Here is a 21,569-nt window from a genome sequence, read left to right on the forward strand (position 1 = left end):
TGCTGTGTTGCTGCATCTTCCCCGGCCAGAACCACATTTCTTAGGTGTGACACACGTAGAAATATTTCTGCATGAGTGGACGTCCACAGCAGAGGAAAGGAGGTGGGTGTCTTACCATGAGCTCCTTTATACAGAGCACTGGGGCTGCCCATCTGTGGCACGGATGGGCTGAACGGAGAGTAACGTGGGCTTGTTGTCCCTGGAAAAGAAGGCAGAGTGAGGAGCTGTCCCCCTCTCCACCCTGAAGGGGTGGGATTGCACACAGGGAGCTCTGCTTCTTTCTTACCATATGGCGTTTCTGGAGACACAGGAAATGCAGGGGTGGGAGAGATGGATTCACTGCCACTGTTGGTTGGAGAGAAGATCCTGCCATCGATCACATCCAGGTCTGGGGGATACGTGGTGATCACTGCCTGAAATTGGCAAAGTGGAAGTCAGACAGCTGGGGTTCCTGGCCCTCACTGAGCCAGCCCTCTTCTAAGACTAGTGACAGGAGGCAGCCATGGGCAACTGGAAGAAGCTTCAGTAACAGTCAAGGAAGAGCGAAGTGTTTTGTGGTCAACATTACATTGTTCGTAAGTGGAGATGGCAGAGAGTTTATTTAGCAGAGGGAAATGAGTGTTAAGTAAAAAAAGCAGGATAAAAGAATTGTCACCTGTAATGTGTTTACAGATACATAAAATACCCAATGAATTAAATACATAGGCATAGAAAAGAGGCTGGAAGGATACATTCCAGATATTAACTCTGCAACTTTCTTTCCTTGTCTATTCTGGGTTCCAACTTGTCCACTTTTGAGAATAAATGAAACCCTAATTTCAAAAGGTTCACCTTTGGGGGTTTGTCAACCTGTCTTACTTCAATTCTGATTAAAAGCCTTAAGTATGGCTCCTCAAAAATATTCTGTAGATCTCCCCGAAGGACACATATCCACAGTGACCATATTTCTTCCTCCTCCCTCCCAGGGACCCCAGGAGGCTTTGGGTCAGGGACTCGGGTTCCTTTAAGATGACTTCCGTTTGCCCTTTGCCACTGTTGTCCACCCTCTAAGACCTCTACCCTCACGACTCATTGCATACTTGGCCCCTCAATCCCCATTCCACAGATCAGAACACAGATGACCAAGTGCACGCTGGCACAGCTCTCTTGGGAGAGGGGATCCCACCCAGCTGGCAGGCCTGCCTTCAGGGAGGAACCATGTTTGTGAGATGGGGACGAAGCTGGGTGGGGAACTGACCTGGCGACTTGGGACAGGGCTCAGGCCAGGCTCTGGGTAGTGGTGTGTATACCTCTTTGGTGTTGTCTGGGGAGAGAAAGGGCGCCAGGCCTGGAGTCTGTTCTGAACTGGTGGTCTTTCCCCAGCTGCATTTGGAGAAGGTGGGCTGCTCCCCAGCTTCGTTATCATACTGCTCAAGGCTTAGCTTCCGGAATCTTCCCCCAAGTGGCTCATCCCCTGTTAGGAGAGAGACAAGTGGGCTGCAGGCACTTTCATCATGGAGAACACTGACCTTTGATTAAAACCGACTTTAAAACTTCTCAGAGGCACTCTGCATTTTAAATTTTTTTAGTTCCAGAACATCTTCATCACCCAAGTCATACTCCATACCCATTAAGCATTCTCTCCCCATCACCGACCTCCAACCCCTGGCAACCATTCATCTACTTTCTGTGTCTATGGATTTGCCTACTTTGGACACTTCATGTACATGGAATCGCACACTCCACGTCCTTTGGTGCCTGACTTCTTTCACCCAGCATGACCCTTTCAAAGCCCGTCCTCTTACTGGGTGGAATAACCACTGTCCATGTCCCATCTGTGTTTCTCAATGTCAGCTCCAGCAGGGAGTCGTGCCTGGCTGGTTCCCCAAGGTCAAGAACACTGCCCGGCCCACCAGAGGTGCTCAGGAAGCATATGGAACAAAGAAAGGCTGGGACCCAGGATCGAGGCTTCTTCCCCATCACTGAGTGAGCAAGAAAGAACAAGACTGAAAGAACCCAGGCTGCCTAACAGCTGCAGGGACTTGGTCTGAGGCCTCTGCCCTAGTAATTCATCTTCTTCTCAAGGCATTGGTGGTCAACTTTGGGGTCAGAGTGCTTGCACCTTGCTCTAGTCTGAGGAAGTAACAGCCACTCAGACCAGAGACACAGAAATCTTTTCTTGAGTCACAAACAGGTATACATATTCACTTGTCTACACAAACGGTCACCTTCTTTATATGTTGTGCTGAATCTTTAAGAAAAAATTTTTGTCCATTCTTTGTTACCACCATGAATCATCTAAGTGCTAAGTGCTTATTTGCTCAATCCCAGTGTACAGATATAGTGATACAAGAACTGTAACCAGTACAACTTTTTATTTCAAAGTGTCAAAAAATACTTTGTGTTTTATCGCAGGTCCACACTGGTTGCTCAGGGGAGCCACAGGGGCTGCTGTGCATGGACATGCAACCCAGAGGGCATCCTCAGACTCACAGGGCAGGCAGGGAAGCAGCCCAGGCAACCAGCAGCTCTGACAGCCTGCCTGCTCCTTTTGGAAGCAGCTTCTGGGGAGGACCAGGCCGTGGACGGTGCCTGGGGCTCTGGGATAGGACTGGGCTGGGTGTGACCTACGGTGGCTAAGAACATGCCAGAGGTGTACGTGAGCCCTGTGTACTCATCCCCAGTCAGGGCCAGAGTGCCCTGAAGGCCACACCACCCGCAGAGGTGCACGGTGGAGTGAGGCCCCTGAGCATGACCGGTCGACTCTTAACAGTGAGGAATTCTGGGCAGGGGAAAGCTAAATTCAGGCACTAACAGTCAATATCCACTGCCCCACTGGCCAGTGCAAGAAACATCATAGATCCTTCAGCAGTGCCCCCACCAACAAAGACTCACTTTATGCAGGATGGGGAGAGGGTCTGGGGAATCTCAGCAGAGGTGGTTTGGAGACTTGCTGCAGGCTATTAGGATGGCAGTGTTTCTTTCTATCAATGACATGTGTGTGTGCTAAGTCACTTCAGTTGTGTCTAACTCTGTGCAACCCCATGGGCTATAGTGTGCCAGGCTCCTCTGTCCATGGGATTCTCCAGGCAAGAATAACCTGGAGTGGGTTGCCATGCGCTCCTCCAGGGGATGTTCCCACCCAGGGATCAAACCCACGTCTTTTATGTCTTCTGCATTGCAGGCAGATTCTTTACCACTAGTGCCGCCTGGGAAGCCCTGCACAGAGGCATCACTCTCCCGGCAGAGTGTGTCTGCCCTTCCTAAAGAGGTAAAGATACAGGCATCGGAGTTATCAGAGGCCAGCCCTCCCCAGACGACAGACCGTGCCCTCCTCTCAGACTCAGTGCAAACAGGAGGGACCCCCGCACCATTTCCAGCCCACTGTGACACCCCTGGAGAAACAAGGAAGGGGGGCATGATGGTGCTGTGGCACCGGGATGTGCCCACCATGCGCCCACCTCTGCTGGGGGAATGACGAACAACAACCCAGGCTCCCTACAACAGCCAGGCCTGGGCACACGGGCTACAGAGAAAATCCCAGAATCACAAAATTAAGGTGGTCTACTGTGTCTTTTTGCAGACGAGGAAAATGGGGTCTTGGGTTGAGACCTGCCCTTCCACACATAGCACGCTCCAGAATTTTACTGCACTTGACACTACTTTTTTTTACAAATGGAAGGTTTGTGTCAATTCTGCATCCAGCACATTTATTGCATCATTTCCCACAGCAATGGTTCACTTTGTATCTCTGTGTCACATTGTGGTAATTCTCATAATACTTGAAACTTTTTCATTATTATATTTGTGATGGTAATTTGTATTCAGTGGCCTTTGATATTACTATTGTAATTACTTTCTTGTTTTGTATTTTTAAATTAAGGTATGAACACTACTTTTTTTTTTTTTTAGACATAACACTCTTGCATACTTAACAGACTACAAAGATGCTTGCTCCTTGGAAGAAAAGCTATGACCAACCTAGACAGCATATTAAAAAGCAGAGACATTACTTTGCCAACAAAGGTCCATCTAGCCAAAGCTATGGTTTTTCCAGTAGTCGTGTATGGATGTGAGAGTTGGACTGTGAAGAAAGCTGAGCGCCAAAGAATTGATGCTTTTGAACTGTGGTGTTGGAGAAGACTCTTGAGAGTCCCCTGGACTGCAAGGAGGTCCAACCAGTCCATTCTAAAGGAGATCAGTCCTGGGTATTCATTGGAAGGACTGATGCTAAAGCTGAAACTCCAATACTTTGGTCACCTGATGCGAAGAACTGACTCACTAGAAAAGACCCTGGTGCTAGGAAAGATTGAAGGAGAGAGGAGAAGGGGACGACAGAGGATGAGATGGTTGGATTGCATCACTGACTCACCGAACATGAGTTAGAGAAAGCTCTGAGAGTTGGTGATGGACAAGGAGGCCTGGCATGCTGCAGTCCACGGGGTCACAAAGAGTCGGACATGACTGAGCGACTGAACTAAACTAAATAGTATAAATATAACTCTCATATGCACTCGAAAACCAAAAACATATCTGAGTCACTTTATTGAGGCAATATTTGCTTTATGGCAATGGTCTGGAGCCCAGCCTTCAATGTCCCTGAGGTCTGTACCCGTGTTTAGTTTCTGTGTGAAGATTCACAAACACAAACGTGCCTGGTGTCTGATTAACAAACATCATTCTGACAAGTCCGCTGGACCCTCCCATTAGATACAGAGACAATCCCATGGGAGGTGGCTTTCTGCACCAATACGCTCAGAGGAGTTGTACAAGTTACCCTAATTTACAGACAGCAGGACTAGAGTCCTCGAGGTTCGGATGGGAGTGCCTCTTGGGATCACACCCTTTGAGTCATCCACCAGCGGCTGGAGGCAGGCTGCCCACCCTCTCCAGGGAGTGCCTTGATTCCATTTCACTTAGTCAGTTATATAAGAAATGCTTCAAACCCATACTCAGAACTGTAGTAAAGAAGCCACTCATAAATCTGGCTATGACCAAATTTTTCCTCTTCAGTACAGAAGTCCAAAGAATCTGTCTGACAATTCAGGAGACATGGGTTCAGTCCCTGGATTGGGAAGGTCCCTTGGAGAAGGAAATGGCAACCCACTCCAGTATGCTTGCCTGGAAAATCCCATGGACAGAGGAGCCTGGTGGGCTATAGTTTATGGGGTTGCAAAGAGCTGGACATGACTGAGCGACTGAGCATGCCCTCAGAGAAGTCAAATCCAAAAACAGAGGAAGGAGGAGACACTGAGAGCAGGACAGAATTGCTGCACTGAGCCCTGTGCCCACGACGGCTGGGTCCCTGCAGATGGCTCAGCAAACTGCTCCCTCCTGGGGCCTTCCTCAGGCAAAGGGCATCCGGTGCCGCCCCCTGCCCTGCTCGGCTCTGGTGCAGCCAGCAGAAAAGGCCCCAGGACCCCACTGCCCTCCAAGTCACAAAAGCGATAGGAATCAGCATAGAAACCATGGAAACCTAGGATCACAGGGTTACCAACAATCCCAGTGACCTGCACATCCCCGTACAAGCCCCGCTCACATTCTCAGCCAGGGGTCTCTGTGGGGGATCTGGTGGGGAGCAGCTCTTCCTGAACAAAACGCTGCCTGCCAGTCTTGTCATTGGGATTCACTTTCCCACCAACATGCAGCACCATGACATGGTCTGCAGTGGCCATATAACCTGAGACGGCCCACTCCAGCCAGTCCCTACGCTGGGCAGGGACATCAGATGTCTTCAGATCCTTCTCCTCTCCTCCTGACATAGGACATGATACACACCAGGCCTCAGGACCCACCTATCCAGGCTGGAAAGGGGGCAAGTGTTCTCAGGTGCCCCCCTTATCACTACTCCCGAAGGCCTGAGAATCGCAGTGTTTCAATGATTCACCTTATCCATGGGTGGAGCCGGGGTCAAGGACAGAGAAATAACACGTGCTGAGCCTGAGTGCATCTGTCTGCGCGATGTCGCCTCAGTCCAGGCCAGGCTGAGGGGTAGGGCTCAGCTTCACTATGGGATGTGGGAGCTTGCTGAGTGTGAGAGACAAGCAAGTCTTGGTCATTCGGTCATCCAGGCCACTCACAGGGACGGAGCCCTGCCGGGATCAGGGCAGTGCAGCCTTACACTGGCCACCGCAAGAAAGTGGCATGGAGTGAGTGCAGGAAAATTTGGGGGTGCTGAAGACAGAACAGGAGAGCCAGTCCTCATATGGGGGCACCCAGACATACCCACTGAGCCCTGGAGAAGTGGGGGTCTGGGGCCAAGAAGTGGGGTGCCCGCGAAGCACTTAGCACCTGGGATTGAATACAGCCTAACTAGGAAGGTGGCACTATGGTTGCCAATTTACCACTGAGCCAATGGAGGTTCAAGAGGTGACATTCTCAGATCGCTCACTAGAAAACTGTAGCCAGGAGCCCCTTGGCTACTCTTCACCTAAATACAGACAACTCCGTTATGCAATAGAGTGAAATCACATGGTCATAGGTAACTCAGAGCACACAGATTTTCCCTGCACTGTGCTAGGGCAGATTCAGATTTATCTGGGTAACTATCTGATCCTCTTTAAAAATGAACTTGAGAACCAGCGAGGTGAGATTCTATTCTATTTCTATTCTATTTCTACCTGCTGAAATAAAGCTTGGACCTGCATCGGGGCCAGCACAAGGAGTCACCACCCAGCACCATGGCACAGAACACCCATCCATGCTCGAAGTTCTACAGCAAGTAGAATTTCTCCTGCCTCACCGAACAGTAGAACAGCCTCTGGAAGGTTAGGCCACAGCTCCAAGATGAAACATGAATAAGAAACAATGATTTTCAAATGTGACTGAACATTAAAATCACTAAAAATCCTGACTCTAGGGCCTCACCCCTTACCTGTGAAGTCACGACCCTCAGGAATGAGGTCCACGTGTCAGCACTTTTTATAAACTCTCATGTTTCCAACACACAAACAAGCTCGAGATCCAGGCCTCATCTCAATCTTGGATTCACACTGGAGTTTCACAAGTGGGGAACATTTAAGATAATTCTGACCCCTGAGACACGACCCAGGCCAATCCAACCGAACCTTCTGGAGGCGGAAGCTGCATGGGCACTTTCATCACCTGCATTTTGTCCAGTTTCCAGGTGAGTGTGCTGTGCGGCCAGGTGGCAAATGCCAGCTCTGATGAGTGAATGAAAACTCATGACCTCCTAGAACATGACCTATGTCTTCTATCTGGGGCACTGCGAGGTAAAGCGCCCTTAATCTATTTATTTATCTCTATACGATCATATAAGAATGAAGCCTGCGTCATCAAGGCTTGCATGGTGGGTTCTGGAAACTCCCTCGCCTTCCTAGGAGCAAAAACAATCACCAAGGATTTGTCTGGATTATTTGGCTCCCGAGTTAAGTTTGAGGCCTCCTGATTTCAGCTCATTCAAATAAACATGTGCATCCTCTAAAGAGAGAGTGGCAAAGGGAAAGTGACAACGAGAAACCCAAACACTCCCCCCAGCTTAAATGTTCCCAGAATGATTTAACAATGACGTAAGGAGCTTTTCCCTCCTCAAACTGATTCAGCTGCAGGGTATATTCTTAAAGGGTTGGGTGATGCCTTTTAGAAATTCCTAGTCTGAGTGCAGAATAATGTTGAAGAGCTCAGGGAGAAGCCTCAACCCCTGGGATCCCTCTCTGATCCAACGGACCCCAGAGCCTTAGAAGTGCTTATAGGAATGTGACCAGCGGACTCCAGCCAAGGAACGCCAAGAGGCTGAGGAAAGGACACCTACCATTTGGATTACAAAAGTGGAAATCCTTTCCACTGGGGAACAGCAAAGTGCTTGGTTAGGTGGTAGCATTTCCTCTAAAATGACAGATTTAAAAGGGAAACTGATTGTGTCCAAAAAGCTAGGAAGCATTCCCTTCTACTATAAGAAATTTCAGCAATATGCTCATGTTTTACCCAGAGTAAGCTTGTAATTTACAGCACAGATGTAAAAAGTAGCACAGCAACCAAAAGGCAAGACCACTACTGGCCCCCTGCATGACTCCTGCCCGTTTAGACACCATCAGCAGAGGCTGGTGCCGAGTTTGAGTTCCTTTTTGCTTATCTGAATTTATTTTATTCTTACCTTCTCCTTCCACCCACTACCATCACTTGATCTTACTGGCCTCTCCTCACATACTTCATCTTTCAGCAACTGTGATGTTTCCATAGTGCACCTCAGGACGGTCACTAGGACTGTCCACTTTTGGGGCCACCTTCAGTGGAAGGTGATGCAGGCAGATGAAGCCCTAGGCCGATGGGCCATGAGAAGAAACAACACACAAGACTTGCAGAGAGAAGCCAAGAGAGCTGTGACTCCTAGGCCTGTCTCGGCTGGAGCTGCCATAACCTCTTTATCCTGAGCAAGAGCGGGGTCTTGGTGCTATCTACCCAAGGATGACATAAGTTAACACTTCTCCGCAGTGAAGGCATATGTGAGTGTCAGTCACACCTGTACTGACCAGCTTATTTCTACCACACACGAGGAAGAGCTTCTGGAAACAAGCCATCCATACCAGAGGCCAGGGGTCACCAAAGCAGACTTTCAAATATCTGAGGGGGCGTCTTCTTGGCAACTTAGCCAAAGAACTGCCACATGGTCCAGCAGTTCCCCTCCTGGGTATTATCCCCAAAGAATGAAAAGTGTCAGTTGCTCAGTCATGTCCGAGTCTTTGTGATCCCAAGGACTGTAGCCTACCAGGCTCTGCTGTTCATGGAATTTTCCAGGCAAGAATACTGGAGTGGGTTGCCACTTCCTTCTCCAGGGGATCTTCCTAATCCAGGGATTGAACCTGGGTCTCCTGAATTGTAGGCTGATTCTTTACCGTCTGAGCCACCAGGGAAGCCAGGGGTTCGAATGAATACTTATACGTGAACATTTACAGCAGCTCTATTCACAGTCACCAAAAGGTCACCATCCACAGATGACTGGATAAGCACAGTATGGGCTGTCCATGCAGCTGAATATCACTCAGCCTTGCGCTACAACACGAGTGAGCCTGCAAAACCTTATGCTGAATGAAAGAGGCCTGACTGCAAAGGCGACACGTATCCTATGATCTCATTTATGTGAAATGCCCAGAGGAGGAGAATCTGCAGAGACAGAAAACAAACTGGGGCTCCCAGGGGCTGGGAGAGAGGGGAATGGGGGTGACTGCCATTGAGTACAGATTTCCTTTTGAAGTTTCAGAAGCGCTCTGGAGCTAGATAGAAGGGATGGTTATACGACACTGTGAAGGGACTTAATGCCATAAATTGTACATTTTAAATGGTTAAATGGTAAATTTTACAATAGATGCATTTTTCCCCAGTAAAAAAAGATCTGAGGGGATGATTTTTGTTCACTAGGCTGGCCTGCCTGAGGGTTTTCACCTTAAGATGAACACTAAATTAAATAAATCGCTTTTCTAAAAATTTATCCTTTAACATGAGTGTTAGGGTGTTACATGTATTTAAAAAAAATTTGTTTAAGTAGTTTACATAAGCTGTGACTTTGATTTCAGGGTAGTAAAGTTGGCATCAGATAACAGATGTTCTAAACACAGAATGGTGGGCCTGAGGGGTTGAGAATCACTGCTGCAGGCCCAGGTGGTGCAGAGCAAGTAGAAGAGGCCACACCTGCAGCCCTCTCAGGAATGTGGGGAGACGCCCGTCAGGGTGACCGCCTGGGGCACTCAAATCCGCCTGTTGGTGCAGTGAGGGTCACTGGAGCAAAAGGAACTGATTCATGAACTCTCAAATTTATAACATGCTTTTTATGCAACAAAAATAAGTAGTTGCAACAACAGCTTCCAGCAATGACCATGCATCTCTCACTCTAAAATCTTTCCCAAATTAGAAGTATGCAGAGCTCCCTGCAACATGGCAGGCCAACTCCATCACAAATGTGCACTTGTAAGCATCTGTTTGTCCACCGCTCTTCATGGTCCTAAAGCATCAGTTTGAAAGGTCATGGCTTGTCCTAACCCCAGGCGGGACCCTCCTTTTGGACTGCTGATGGCACCTGAATACCCCGCCTACCACTCACCTCCAGTGATAGGACCTCACAGGTGGAGAAAGTGCAGTTTTGCCTGTGGCAAAAGAGAGAACAAGAGTCCTTCCCAGAAACATCACCAGAAGCCCTCAGCCTGGGTTCACTGGCCATCGCTCCACAATCTCCTTTACCCTGGTAGGCTTGGGTAGGAGGAAGTTCCTCCCCCGCAACCATAATTCTTGGTTTCTCCCGCTTTCCAGGAGCTCATGACTGGCGTGGGGTGGCTGGGGCAGATGGTGATAGAAGAGCAAAGAGACAGTCACAGGTCAGTGTTTTCCATGGAGATGGGTGGTGAGCCTGGACATGTGCGGAAGAGATGGTGGTTGGGAAAGCATTTCAGAGAGGATGTGACCCTAGGCTGACCTATGACAACCCAGAGAGTCCCTGAGAGGTGGAGGCCACTGAATGGAGCTCCAGGCCTCCTCAGGCTCCCTGAGGGAAGCACCGTGCCCCGTGGGTCCCTGCTCCTGTGCGTCCTGAGGGCTAGGGCGTCCTGCAGCTGTACTGAGATTGGTCAGTATGACACACAGCCTGAAAACATACGCTCCAGCTCAGGTTGAAATCAACATCCAGAGCTGTCATGAGGACACTGATGGTACCCAGTAAGCCTTCGCCAACCCAAGGACGCTCACCACCTTGCTCACTGGGAACAGCTCTAGTGGACAGCTGAAGGCACAGGGGGTTTCAGCGTGCAGTGAGAGGGCAGGTGTGAAGGTAGAGTTAGATTAACTGGGTCCAGGGACTGTGATCACAGCAGGCAGCCAGAAACTCTAACCACAAGCCCCTTCCAGACTTGCGTGATCAGGACCTTGTGCATGGAAGGAAGGAAGAAGAGAGGCAAGTGGAGGGGGAGACAGCGTCGGGCAGACACCCACGTAGAAGCCATGACTTTGACAGACTCCAAGGGATGCAAATATGCATACACAGAGCAGGTCAATTAAGAAATTACTCTGGCCTTTAAAATGTATTCACCTTTTTTGTGTGTTAAAAACACATAACACTACATTTACCAACTTGACCATTTTTAAGTGCACAGTTCAATGTTAAGCATATTCAGACTGTTCTGCAACAGATCTCTGACTTTCTCATCTTGCAATACTGAATAAAAGTGACTCAGCTGAAGATGCTGAAGAGGTATGGAGGTATAGACACATTTCCTTAAGCTCTACTCTGCTAGAGCTCTTCAGACAATATGAGTGAACCCGAATCCAGATTACATTAGATTTGTGAGCATAGCACCCACCATCTAAACCCACCCAAAGAGAACCAAAACCTAGTTTCAATGAGTTAGCGCTTCGCTTTGTGTTTCTGAGGAAACCAGCGGAACTCATCCTTCACCCTCTTATTCCTGAGATTGCCTGCAGCTGCCAGGGTGGGCCCTACCAAGTCCTCTCCACCCAAGGATACAGAACTGCAGCCGGCTTCTGCAGAGATGCCAGGTCCTGCCCCCGGACACAGGACCACCCCTGACCGGCAAATGGTCATCCTGTCTTGGAAGGTGATGAGAAAAGGCCTAAGGGTGGAGAAAAAAGCCCTGAGCCCTCACTCTCTGCTCAATACATCCCCAGATCACACAGTCTGCAGCAGGTTCTGACCCTGATCCGGTACCCTCTTCCCGGAAATGCCTAAGAACTAACACAGGAAGGGTCCATGGGCCAACTCTGAGTCTGAGTCACCCGCCCTCTCTGACCTCAGGCTTCCTCTCTGTGACGGGACGTCATCTTCCACCTCGTTCAACCAGAGGAACCAGGAGTGCCTTGAAAGCAGGCGATCCTGGAGGAGTCTTCTTGGTTCTGAGAAGCCTGGCTTCCCTGGAAGCACATGGGCTGCCCCCAAAGCCTCGCAGCAGCTGGCTGGGGTCCACGGTAGGCCTGGGTCCTGCTGCCCCAGGTGACGCTGGGGTCAGCCCAGGAAACTTTTCCCTGACTCAGGGTCTGCAGCCTCAGGGAACAGACGAAATACTGAAGGCAGGCATTCTGTCTCAGATGTGTTCTGTGTCCACACTCACCCCTTTTTCCCTCTTCTCCTCCGTCTCTGTGCACCTGGATTCCCAATCCATGAACACGCCTGCACTTCCGTGTACCTGGGCCCGGTCTCTCCCAGTGTCTGCAGAGCCCACACCCACCTTTCCCCCAGAAAGGCCTTGCTCTCTACTCCCTGATGCCCCTGGATCTCCTGTCACACCCCTGTGGGCTCCTGCCACCACAGCTCCCACCTGTGCTCAGGAGGTCCCGCACTCATGGTGCGGACCCATGGCTGAGGACCTTGGGTTCTTATAATGGTTCCCTTTGGCTGGGGTTTAATGTATAATGTAAATTGATGGGCTTTCCACTATGAAGGACTGGAAGTTGATACTTGTCACTGTGACTCTCCTTCAGCATAAATGAGACCTTGGACGTGGACGGGCACTCCTGCAGGGATGACTGTGTCCACAGAAGCACAAGAGGGGCGCTGGCACAGTGCCCTAGCGCCATCTGTGAACCGAACATGAGGCCGGCCAGGAGCCAGCAATTGTGGGTGGGGGAGTTGATGTGCCATGAATAAAGTATCTCGACAATAGGAAATAAGGAGCCCGTAGGTATGAGCAAGAGAGCTGGCCTCCTGCCATCCGTGGAATCAGAAACTTCACATACTGAGTCATTCCTTTTGTTGCTTGGTATTATCGGCTGAAATCTCCCCTCACTTAAAGGATGTGATCTAAGAAACCCACTTTTGAGCAGGGATGCAGTGCAGCTGGGTGACCTTGGGGGTGGGGCAGCGCGAGGCCCCAGCAGCGCCCAGACAGGCTGTGGCTGAAGCACAGTCGGTATCCGCTCAGAGCAGGGGAGCTGCAGAGGCGCTGGGCACCTGCACGGAGTGAAACGCCTCCATACCTCACCCCATTTTACAAGGCCTCCCAAGGCTTTCCGAGATTCCACCACTGTAGGGCTTTTCTCTTGTCTCAGAGCCAGGACTGACTTCCTACACAGCCCATGATGAACCTCGCTAAGTTCTCCAAGCCAATTCAGCAAAGACACATGAGTTCTTGGAAGGTCACCTGCACTTCCACCAGCACCACATCTGCTCTATTTACAAACATTACTATGTGCCAGGAAACAAAAGAAGTCACTGCCACTGCCCTCCAGGGGTTTTTTGATCTGGGAGCAGAATTTGAGTGGAATTAGGTCTCAGCCATAGGATGCAGAGTGAGACAGATGGAGGCTATTTATACACTATGAAAGTGAAAGTCGCTCAGTTGTGTCCAGCTCTTTGTGACCCCATGGACTGTAGCCTGCCAGACTCCTCTGTCTGTGGAATTCTCCAGGCCAGAATACTGGAGTGGGTAGCCTAACCCTTCTCCAGGGGATCTTCCTGACCCAGGAATCAAACTGGAGTCTCCTGCATTACAGGCGAGTTCTTTACCAGCTGAGCTTCTAGGGAAGCCTGTTTATTCATTGGGAATGAACGTCAGGGGTGATGCAGACACAGCACCAAGAACAGGGAAGGTGCTGAGTGGCAGTGCTCACTATCACCTTACCATCACCACCCCCACCACCATCACCATCATCACCCTCCCCACCATCACTATCATTACCATCACCATCACCACCACCATCGCTACTATCATTAACGCTACCACCACCACCATCCTCACCATCATTATTATTGTGCTGACTGCAGGTAGACTTTCTCAGAAAATGCTTAGCCTTCGCATATAATTGTCATCTCAGAAATAACCAGAGCCACGGTAGACATGCTGCTGCCTGAAGAGCTGGTGCAATGTGAGCTGTGCAGGACATGCGGCAATCCCCAGGAGGAGTTCCAGGTAATGCCACCCCCAACTCCCTACCACCAGGTAACTTGTGGTCTTTCTCATAATCAGGACACAACCTGCCAAGAGTGAAGGATTTCACTAACTTCGGGATGCTAACGTCTCTGTGACAAACCTTTTTCTACAGCCAGAATTAAGACACACTATGCAGCAGTCAGCATCCGGGGGCAAGATGCAAGGCAGGCCAAGGAGGGTCTCATGTAGAAAATACAGCGTCATAGAACTTTCCAGCCTATTTCCTATTTGTATGCAAGACATGAGGCCACTCTGGTCAGATACTGACCCCCATCAATAGGGTGAGCCTCAGGCACACAGACATGGGACGATGCATCTGTGGGGTGAGAGCCATTGTCCTGCAAATATCATGGAGCCTTTCAGACTCATTGTCCCCTTCCTACTCAGTGTGGTAGAGCCAAGAACCACATGTGGACCAGTCCAGCTTGGCAGCCCTAGCCTCCCCCATCCAGAGGATGGATGTGTGCACTGGGGATCTGAACATCTTCAAAGCACAAGGACGCAGCATCCCCGAACCTTCCACATCTCCACATCAGTTGGTTAGCTGACTCTCCTTGCCATCTAGCAATTTTTTTCTATTGCTGGCTGATCTAGCTTTTTTGCAATTGAAAGATGTAAATACTCAGATGACATTTTGATATTAAAATCAAATGGGTTCCAGTGTCCTCTACACCAGCCAGGGAGAGAAGGAAGTTCTCTCTCCACCTCAATTCAAAGGGCTGAAAGCTAGAGACATGCACATTCTTTAGATGGGATTTCTAGCAAGACAAGACGTCCCAGAACGAAAGCCAGAAGTCTGCTTGCAGACTGTTCCAAGAACCCTCTACACTGTCCAGATCCTTTTCATCAATGTGGTGAGAGTCTCCAAGGCTCTGCACTTCCCAGCTTGGCACTGTCCTCAAACAGGAGCTCGCTCTGAAACTGAAAGCCGAACTCCGAGTTAGAAGGCCAGTCCTCACGCTGTGAGCTGCGAGCTGCCCAGCTGGCGGGTATTCATCGCTGCTCAGGGGTCCTACCAGAAGCTCATGCCCAAATTTCAGGAAGGTCTCTGAAGATTAGTGCCCATGTTTATTTATACCTCATCCCCTGACATCACCATAGTTTTACAAGTATAGAAGAAAACTAACAAATACCCAAGATTCCTAACAAACAGGAATGGATTAATAAACACTCTTAACTGAATTTGCATAATTAATAACCTAACATTCGCTGAAATTTTACAGGTCTGTTGAAGTATTCAACATTTTAAAAATGTCACTACTTTATAAGACCAGGAAATAGAAAAGATCTAAAATCAAAATTAAAATTCCAGTAATTACAGTGATGAGTTTATCAAGTAATTTAAGTATAGCTATCTAAAGGATGGAGGAGATGAAGGGACTTTCTAAAACCCCAGGCTCTATGTTTTACTGTTAAAAGACAGACGAGTCATTCGGGACTATGTTCCATCCACTGGAAAACAAATGAACTAAAGGAAGCTGTCAGACGGTAACTTGAGCTTAGAATCCTTCCCTCTTTCATATACTCAGCCACCTCCAACCTCTTCCAAATCTCAAAGGAGGTTTTAATCCAAGAAAGAAAAAAAAAAGATTTATGGTTTTAATTTTTCCAAGAAATTCCTTTTAAGTAGGTTAGGTGAGGTAAGAGACAGGATGCGGATAGCTTTGTTCCCACTGAAACTTTTTTTAAACTCAGAATCTCCTGAATGTATCTGACTAAATGAGTTTATATATCCAAATCATTCCATCTGTTTTATTGCTACAATTAACTACTCCAACAGCTACATATTCAAGTCTGATAACCTATTCCCAGAAGGTTCTCTCAGTTTTTCCCAACTCCCAAACTTCTGATATCCAAGGGCCCAGGTACTCAGGGAAAGGAAATGAATGTCACAGGGTGTGTGCGAGCTCAGTTTGCTTCAGTCGTGTCCCACTCTTTGCAATCCCATGGACTGTAGCCCACCAGGCTCCTCTGTCCACAAGATTCTCCAGGCAAGAATACTGGAGTGGGTTCTTGCCAACCCAGGGATCGAACCTGCATCTTCTGCACGCAAGCGGATTCTTCAGCATCGAGCCACCAGGGAAGCCCGGACATCACAGCATCATTACACTTATGATCCAGGTGCCCTTCAGGGGCTTGCGGACCAGCACTGCCTGTACCTTTCCACCCCCGGGGATGTGACAGGGTTTAATAGATGGAGCAAAGAGAAATTCAGAAACCACACCCTTAACCCAAAGCACACAGTCAGCCAACACATAGCTAGACAGGACCGAGGTCTGCAAAGCTCAGGTTCCCCAAGCCATCTGGGACCTGGCTGGGTCTGAAATCCACCCTGTCTGACTGCAAAGCAGGCAGGGCCTCTGTGTGCAGCCACAGGGCTGAGTCCCCCTCTACTGCGAACCACCTATGAGACCTTGGGCAGGCCACGTCCTGACACCTCTGGAAAATCAACCGTAAGACGGGATCTGTCCTTGCAGCTGAGGGGCCTGAGAAGATGAAAGGGTCAAGAACAATGCCAGCGGCAAGAGCAGCACTCCTGCCCCATCAGTGACCCTGGCTCAGCCCTCGGGGTCGGACTCAGGACTAGGAGGAAGCTACGGAATCCTTCCTGCATCCCGCCTCCCATCTTCACTTTTAGAGGCAGCATCCTTAGGGAACCAGCTGCCACCAAAGATGTGGATGCACACCGACATACCAACACAGGGAGGCCTGGTCTCACTGGTCACCACACTCTCGACCCCAAGGTGACCCCTGGGTCCTTGCAGCTCCACCCCTCCCTAAACCTCCCCAGACTTCAGCAGCACTCAGGTTTGGATACCTGATTTGGCCCATCTCCTCTGTGTGGAAGCTTCTATACACACACTCCCCAGATGTCCTCACATACTATTCCTTGACCCACTCTGTCCCAGTGCCCACAGCCTGCGGGGCATCCGCCCTGGTCCTACAGCCTGTGCCTCTCCAACATGGAGAGCCTATCACAGACTAGAACGCAACGCTTGCTCCCACATCCATTCAGCCATACACCCAGAGGTCATCTCTCTCCACTACAGCCACCCCCAGCCTTCCAAGGTCTCGCAGCTGGGCAGGAAGGCCTGGCCCTAACTCTGCACAAGCCACGTTCTAAGAGCCTGCACAGTGCCCGCCTCCTGTGCAGCAGAGCCCCAAAGGCTGAAGGGTGCACAGGGACGCCCTCAGGGCCCGCATCCCTGCTGTGCTGGGGCTGCCGCTGGACCCTGCAGCCTGTCGTGGTGGCTGGGATCCCTACAAGCCTCTAGGCCCCGACTCTCCAGAACCTACCCCTCCATCACTCCTCCCACTCCCCGCCTCCACCCACCCCATGACCCTCTCTCTCTAGCTCGAGCTTGATGCCCCATGAACAGCCTCCCCACTCCCTGTGTGGCCAGCTCGTGGCCACCGTCCACACCTGAACAGTGTGGTCACTTGCCTGTCCTCACAAGACTGTGCCCAAGGCCCCAAGTGTCCTCCTCATTCCCCCCTTTCAGACTCTGTGACGAGCCCGGAGCTCTTCCATAAAACCTTATTCTATAAAACACAGACACAGGCAAGTGTGCATCCCATGAAACCCCAGCTCACCTTGCCTCACGGGGGCCCTGCCAGGGCCATCTCCTGTGTCCTGCAGGCGGCCACTGGCCCGTAGCCCGCCTGCCATGCCGTCTGGGGGCATGGGGCCGTTGGCCTGGCTGCCCGACATGTTCATGTGGGTGGGGATGGGCTCAAAGGTGGGGTCCAGCTCCAAGATCAGCCTGTTGAGCTGTTCGATTGACTGGTCGATGTCCAGGGTGGGTGAGCCTGGGGACAGGTCTGTGCCCAGCTCTGGGCCAGCACCATTCACGACTTTGACATCTGGAATCCTGGGTTTGAAGGCTGCTTTGCCAGGAGGGGGTCTCTGTATATCGGGAGGATGTGGCCCAGGGCCTATGCCCCTCTGGACGGCCACTCTGCTGCTGGCCCCCCGAGTGGGGGTGAGCGGGACCCTAGGCTGTGTCTGCAGCAGGCCAGAACTGTCTGCTGCACCACGGCTGCTGAGCCTGGCCTCCCCGTCAGGGGCAAAGCTGTACTGGTGAGCGGCCACCATCTGCTGCTGGCGCACCCAGGTCTGCGTGGAATAGCTGCTCGGCCCGTAGGCCTGCGTCTGGGCAGGCACAGAGGGCTTCCTGAGCACAGGCTGTGGCTGCTTGGGCTCGCGGTTCCCGAAAGCCCGCTCTCGCTCGAACAGGGGCTCCGCGGCGAGCCCCAGATCTGGGGCCAGAGCACCATGCTGATCTTCGCCGGCAGTGCTGCCGAATCCATCAGACAGGAGGGAGTTCTGGCTGCTCTGGTGGCAGGTGAAGGGGCTCAGGTGGGCTGACGGGTGGCCCTCCGAGGAGGACAGGGTCCCGATGCTGTCCACACTGTGCAGGTCGTGGCTGGGCATCTCGTCATCCAGGATGTCCGTCTCTCGGTCCTTGGGGGTGGTGTCTCCGTTCACGTGGACCTGGGCCGGTACAACGTGGCGGGTCCCGCTGTACTTGCTGCGAGCATCGCTCATATCCTTCAGGGGGCTTCCAGAATCCTCGAGGCCAAAGCCACTGAGCAACTGATCCAGCTCGGCCTTTTCCTGGGGGCTCAGGCCCCTCTTGGATCCGGGAGTCAGGTGCTCCTCGGTCCTGTCGGTCCTCACAGAGGCTGTGGAGTGGCCCGAGTCACTGCTGACAGACAGGGTGTGATCGCTGTGGTCTGGGCTGCTGGCGGCTGGGACGGCGGGGGACCCGCCTGGGACACTGGGATCTGAAGCGCTCTTCTTTCTCACCTTGGCGTAAAGACTGCCGTCCACGGGGCCCTGCGTGTGCAGCACTGGTGGGGAGACAACAAGAGACAGACTGTAAGTCAAAGATGAAAAGGGGCTTTGGGCTCTTAGAACACATCTATATTTTGTCTGAACAAATAAAACAAATGCATAACTTAGAACGCTCAGGGCCAAAGACTCTGCTAGAATCCAAAAATTCTACATATACTCCTGCGTAGCAAATGCCCACAAAGAAATCTGAATAATCAAACATCTTCAGGCCCTACCTTTTTATGCAAAGAGAAGGGTCATTTAGAGAATCTTTGGGCTTCTTCACACTCAGAGTCGCCTTGCCTCGAGGGCTCACTGTTCATTTCATCTGTAGTATGAATGGTGAGCACAGCTCCACTCACAAGTCTCCAAGACTCAGAATGGACTGTGCATATAAGACAGGAGAGAGCTTCTGTCAGCACCTACAAGGCATCTTCCAGGGGCCTGGGTAACAAATCCTTAGTAAACTGAACATCTAACATAGGTGCCTGCTGTCCTCAACCTTCTGAGATCTGCTAAAATCTAAATATGTAGCTCAACAAAAAGAGAAAGCACAGAAACTGGTCTCCGGCCTGCCTTCCTGGAAGTGCAGCATCTTTGGGCCAAGGAGGTGCCCACGAAGGCACAGCAGGACCTCAAAACACAGAGGGGTAACCACTGATCTCCATGCACAGAGACGGCCAAGGAAAACAAAATTAGGCCTCCAACACAGATGGGAAGAGTGGAACCCTCTGCCACTATTATTAATTACGGCCTTGGCGGCGGCAGTCAACCACTCACTGGCTCACAACAAAGAGCTAGCTGGGAGGGCACTCAACAGCACAAGAGAGCTCGCGGTCAGCACCTCGCCACTGCATCCTCCTCTGCCTCCCTGTATTCCCAACTGTGAAACTGCAGGCAGACCACAATAACAGAGCCGCAGAGGGCTTGACCCGTGTCTGCGGCCCCAGGAGCCACTGCATTCCAGCGGTGACTGGGCCTGGAGCCGCTCTGAGGGACCCAGCTCAAGCCCTAGCCCTGATGCACTCCATCGGCAGGTTTCAGCTTTTTAAAAAACACAGGGTTGACACTCCAGGACAGAGCCTGTGGGGTAACTTGCGCTGTTACGCTGAGAGCACATGAGACTCCAGCTTCCTTCTTATCCCAACTGTGCACGAGAGGAAGCAGCAGAGCAAGAAGTGATGGGGGACACTGGACACAGGGATACAGGCTGGTATGAACCTAGGGACCCTCCTTTTAATGTAGTGCCTGGTGGGAAGGCTAGGGGGAGCAATGATACACAAAATACAGTAAATAAACCAAGTCTGCAAGACAGACAACTGGACGTGAGCGTCTAAGTAAGAGGCAGGAACTAGATGCAGCCGTAGGGTCATTAGGGAATGGTGTCAGTGACAGCTGGTGGTCACAGAGCACCAATCACGGGGTATGCACTCAAGTGTATTTTCTCTGACTTTCTAGCATATTCCCTTTGTAAAGATGAAGAATTGAGGCTGAAAGAGCATGAGTAACTTTCCCAGGTTGGGGAGCTGCTGTGAAGTGCAGATGGGACCAAAACCCAGGTTCTCTGGCTCAGTAGGCTGGCATCCCTGCTGCCCTGCCCCATCCACAGAGAGGAGGCAGCCGGTCATGATGCTCTGCATGGCGGCAGCGAGTGACCTGAAGGTGCTAGGGGAGGAGCTGCTGAACCCAGCTCTGCACTTGAGGACCTCAGAATGAGCGCCCCAAGTTAGGGGACACCTGCAAACATCACCCCTCCCGCTGTGAAAGGGAAAAACTGACCCACGTGTGAGTCACTAGGTCACCGTGTTTAGGATGTTCTGGGCTCACACAGAACAGCCCGTGGGTGAAGTGGGAGCTAGAGCATAAGACAGATACCAGTTCAAGTCCTCTGCCCCAACCGTGCACAAGCAGGGGGTGCCTGTGCCCTACATGAAACTCGAACACAGACACTGAAAGTCAGAGTACACAGATAAGCAGCTTTCATCTCATTTCTTCACCAGCTGTGGCCAAGAAAATAAGGCAAGACCTGGGGAATCAGGTATTCCCCTTTGGCTTTGCTGAGCGAGCAGCAGAAGACACTTTGCTCCGTGAGAATCTCAATCCCCCCAGAGCAAAGGGGTGGACAGCGCCAGGCCCAGGGGTGGCCAGGGCAGACCACTAGCCTCACAGCCGGCAGGGAGCTGGCAGTGTCTAGAAACAGATGTCCATGCGTCCATGACTCCAGTCCTCCTCCCTCAATCTGAATGAAAACGGACTGGCACAATGAATTAAGGGAAAAAGGGAAGCCAAGAATGAGCTGTCTGAGTAGGGCCCCATGGCCAGCCCCACATGGAGAATAGTCCACAAGGGCCTGCAGGAAGTGGAAAAGGGCAGGATATTCCCTTGGCTGCAGAGTTACGAGTAATCCCAATCTGACTGTTTTATTAGTATTAGAAATCTTAAAATAATAATAAACACATTAAAAACAACTCGACTGCCGCTGACAAAACACCAGCTCTGTGTGAGGCCGGGCATGGAACATTTAGGCCTTGGTCTCATGGACCCTCAGAGCTTCGCAGGGTATGCAGTGAGGGATGGAGCCAAACCCCACCACAGACTCCTTTCTAAACTTCCTACCATGCGTGCAGGTTACTTTTTATGGTGGAAAATGTCCAGTACATTTTATATCTATAGGAAAAGTATACAAACCAAATCAGCGAGCCCTCAAAGTCAGACCCACCGAAACTTCTAAATCACTCTGTAGGAGCTTGAATCTTCCCAAAGGCAGCGCCAGGCCTCTGTGGGGCTGTCCAGGGGCCTCCCCGCTGCACCCACGCTTTGTGATCCTGGACTGTGGGGGGCAAGAAGGAAGAGGGGCCTCTGGCACC

The 21,569-nt window shown here is 50.9% G+C and overlaps 1 protein-coding gene across 6 annotated transcripts in view; it reads right to left on the bottom strand.

Annotated features, from left to right (window-relative positions):
• The window catches only part of TNS3 (tensin 3), a 222,342-nt gene that overhangs the window by 47,796 nt on the left and 152,977 nt on the right, over positions 1-21,569 (bottom strand). For 5 of the 6 annotated variants that reach the window (XM_070369418.1, XM_070369413.1, XM_070369417.1 and 2 more), the window contains 4 exons: positions 17,460-18,719; positions 1,290-1,453; positions 287-413; positions 116-199 (listed from right to left, as the gene is read on the bottom strand). In XM_070369418.1, the coding sequence (XP_070225519.1) occupies positions 116-199; positions 287-413; positions 1,290-1,453; positions 17,460-18,719 (1,635 nt within the window). The remainder of the gene's footprint in view (positions 1-115; positions 200-286; positions 414-1,289; positions 1,454-17,459; positions 18,720-21,569) is intronic. The other variant, XM_070369416.1, reaches the window with a different exon arrangement.

Source organism: Bos mutus, chromosome 4 (assembly GCF_027580195.1).
Source record: "Bos mutus isolate GX-2022 chromosome 4, NWIPB_WYAK_1.1, whole genome shotgun sequence".
Taxonomy (NCBI): Eukaryota; Metazoa; Chordata; class Mammalia; order Artiodactyla; family Bovidae; genus Bos; species Bos mutus.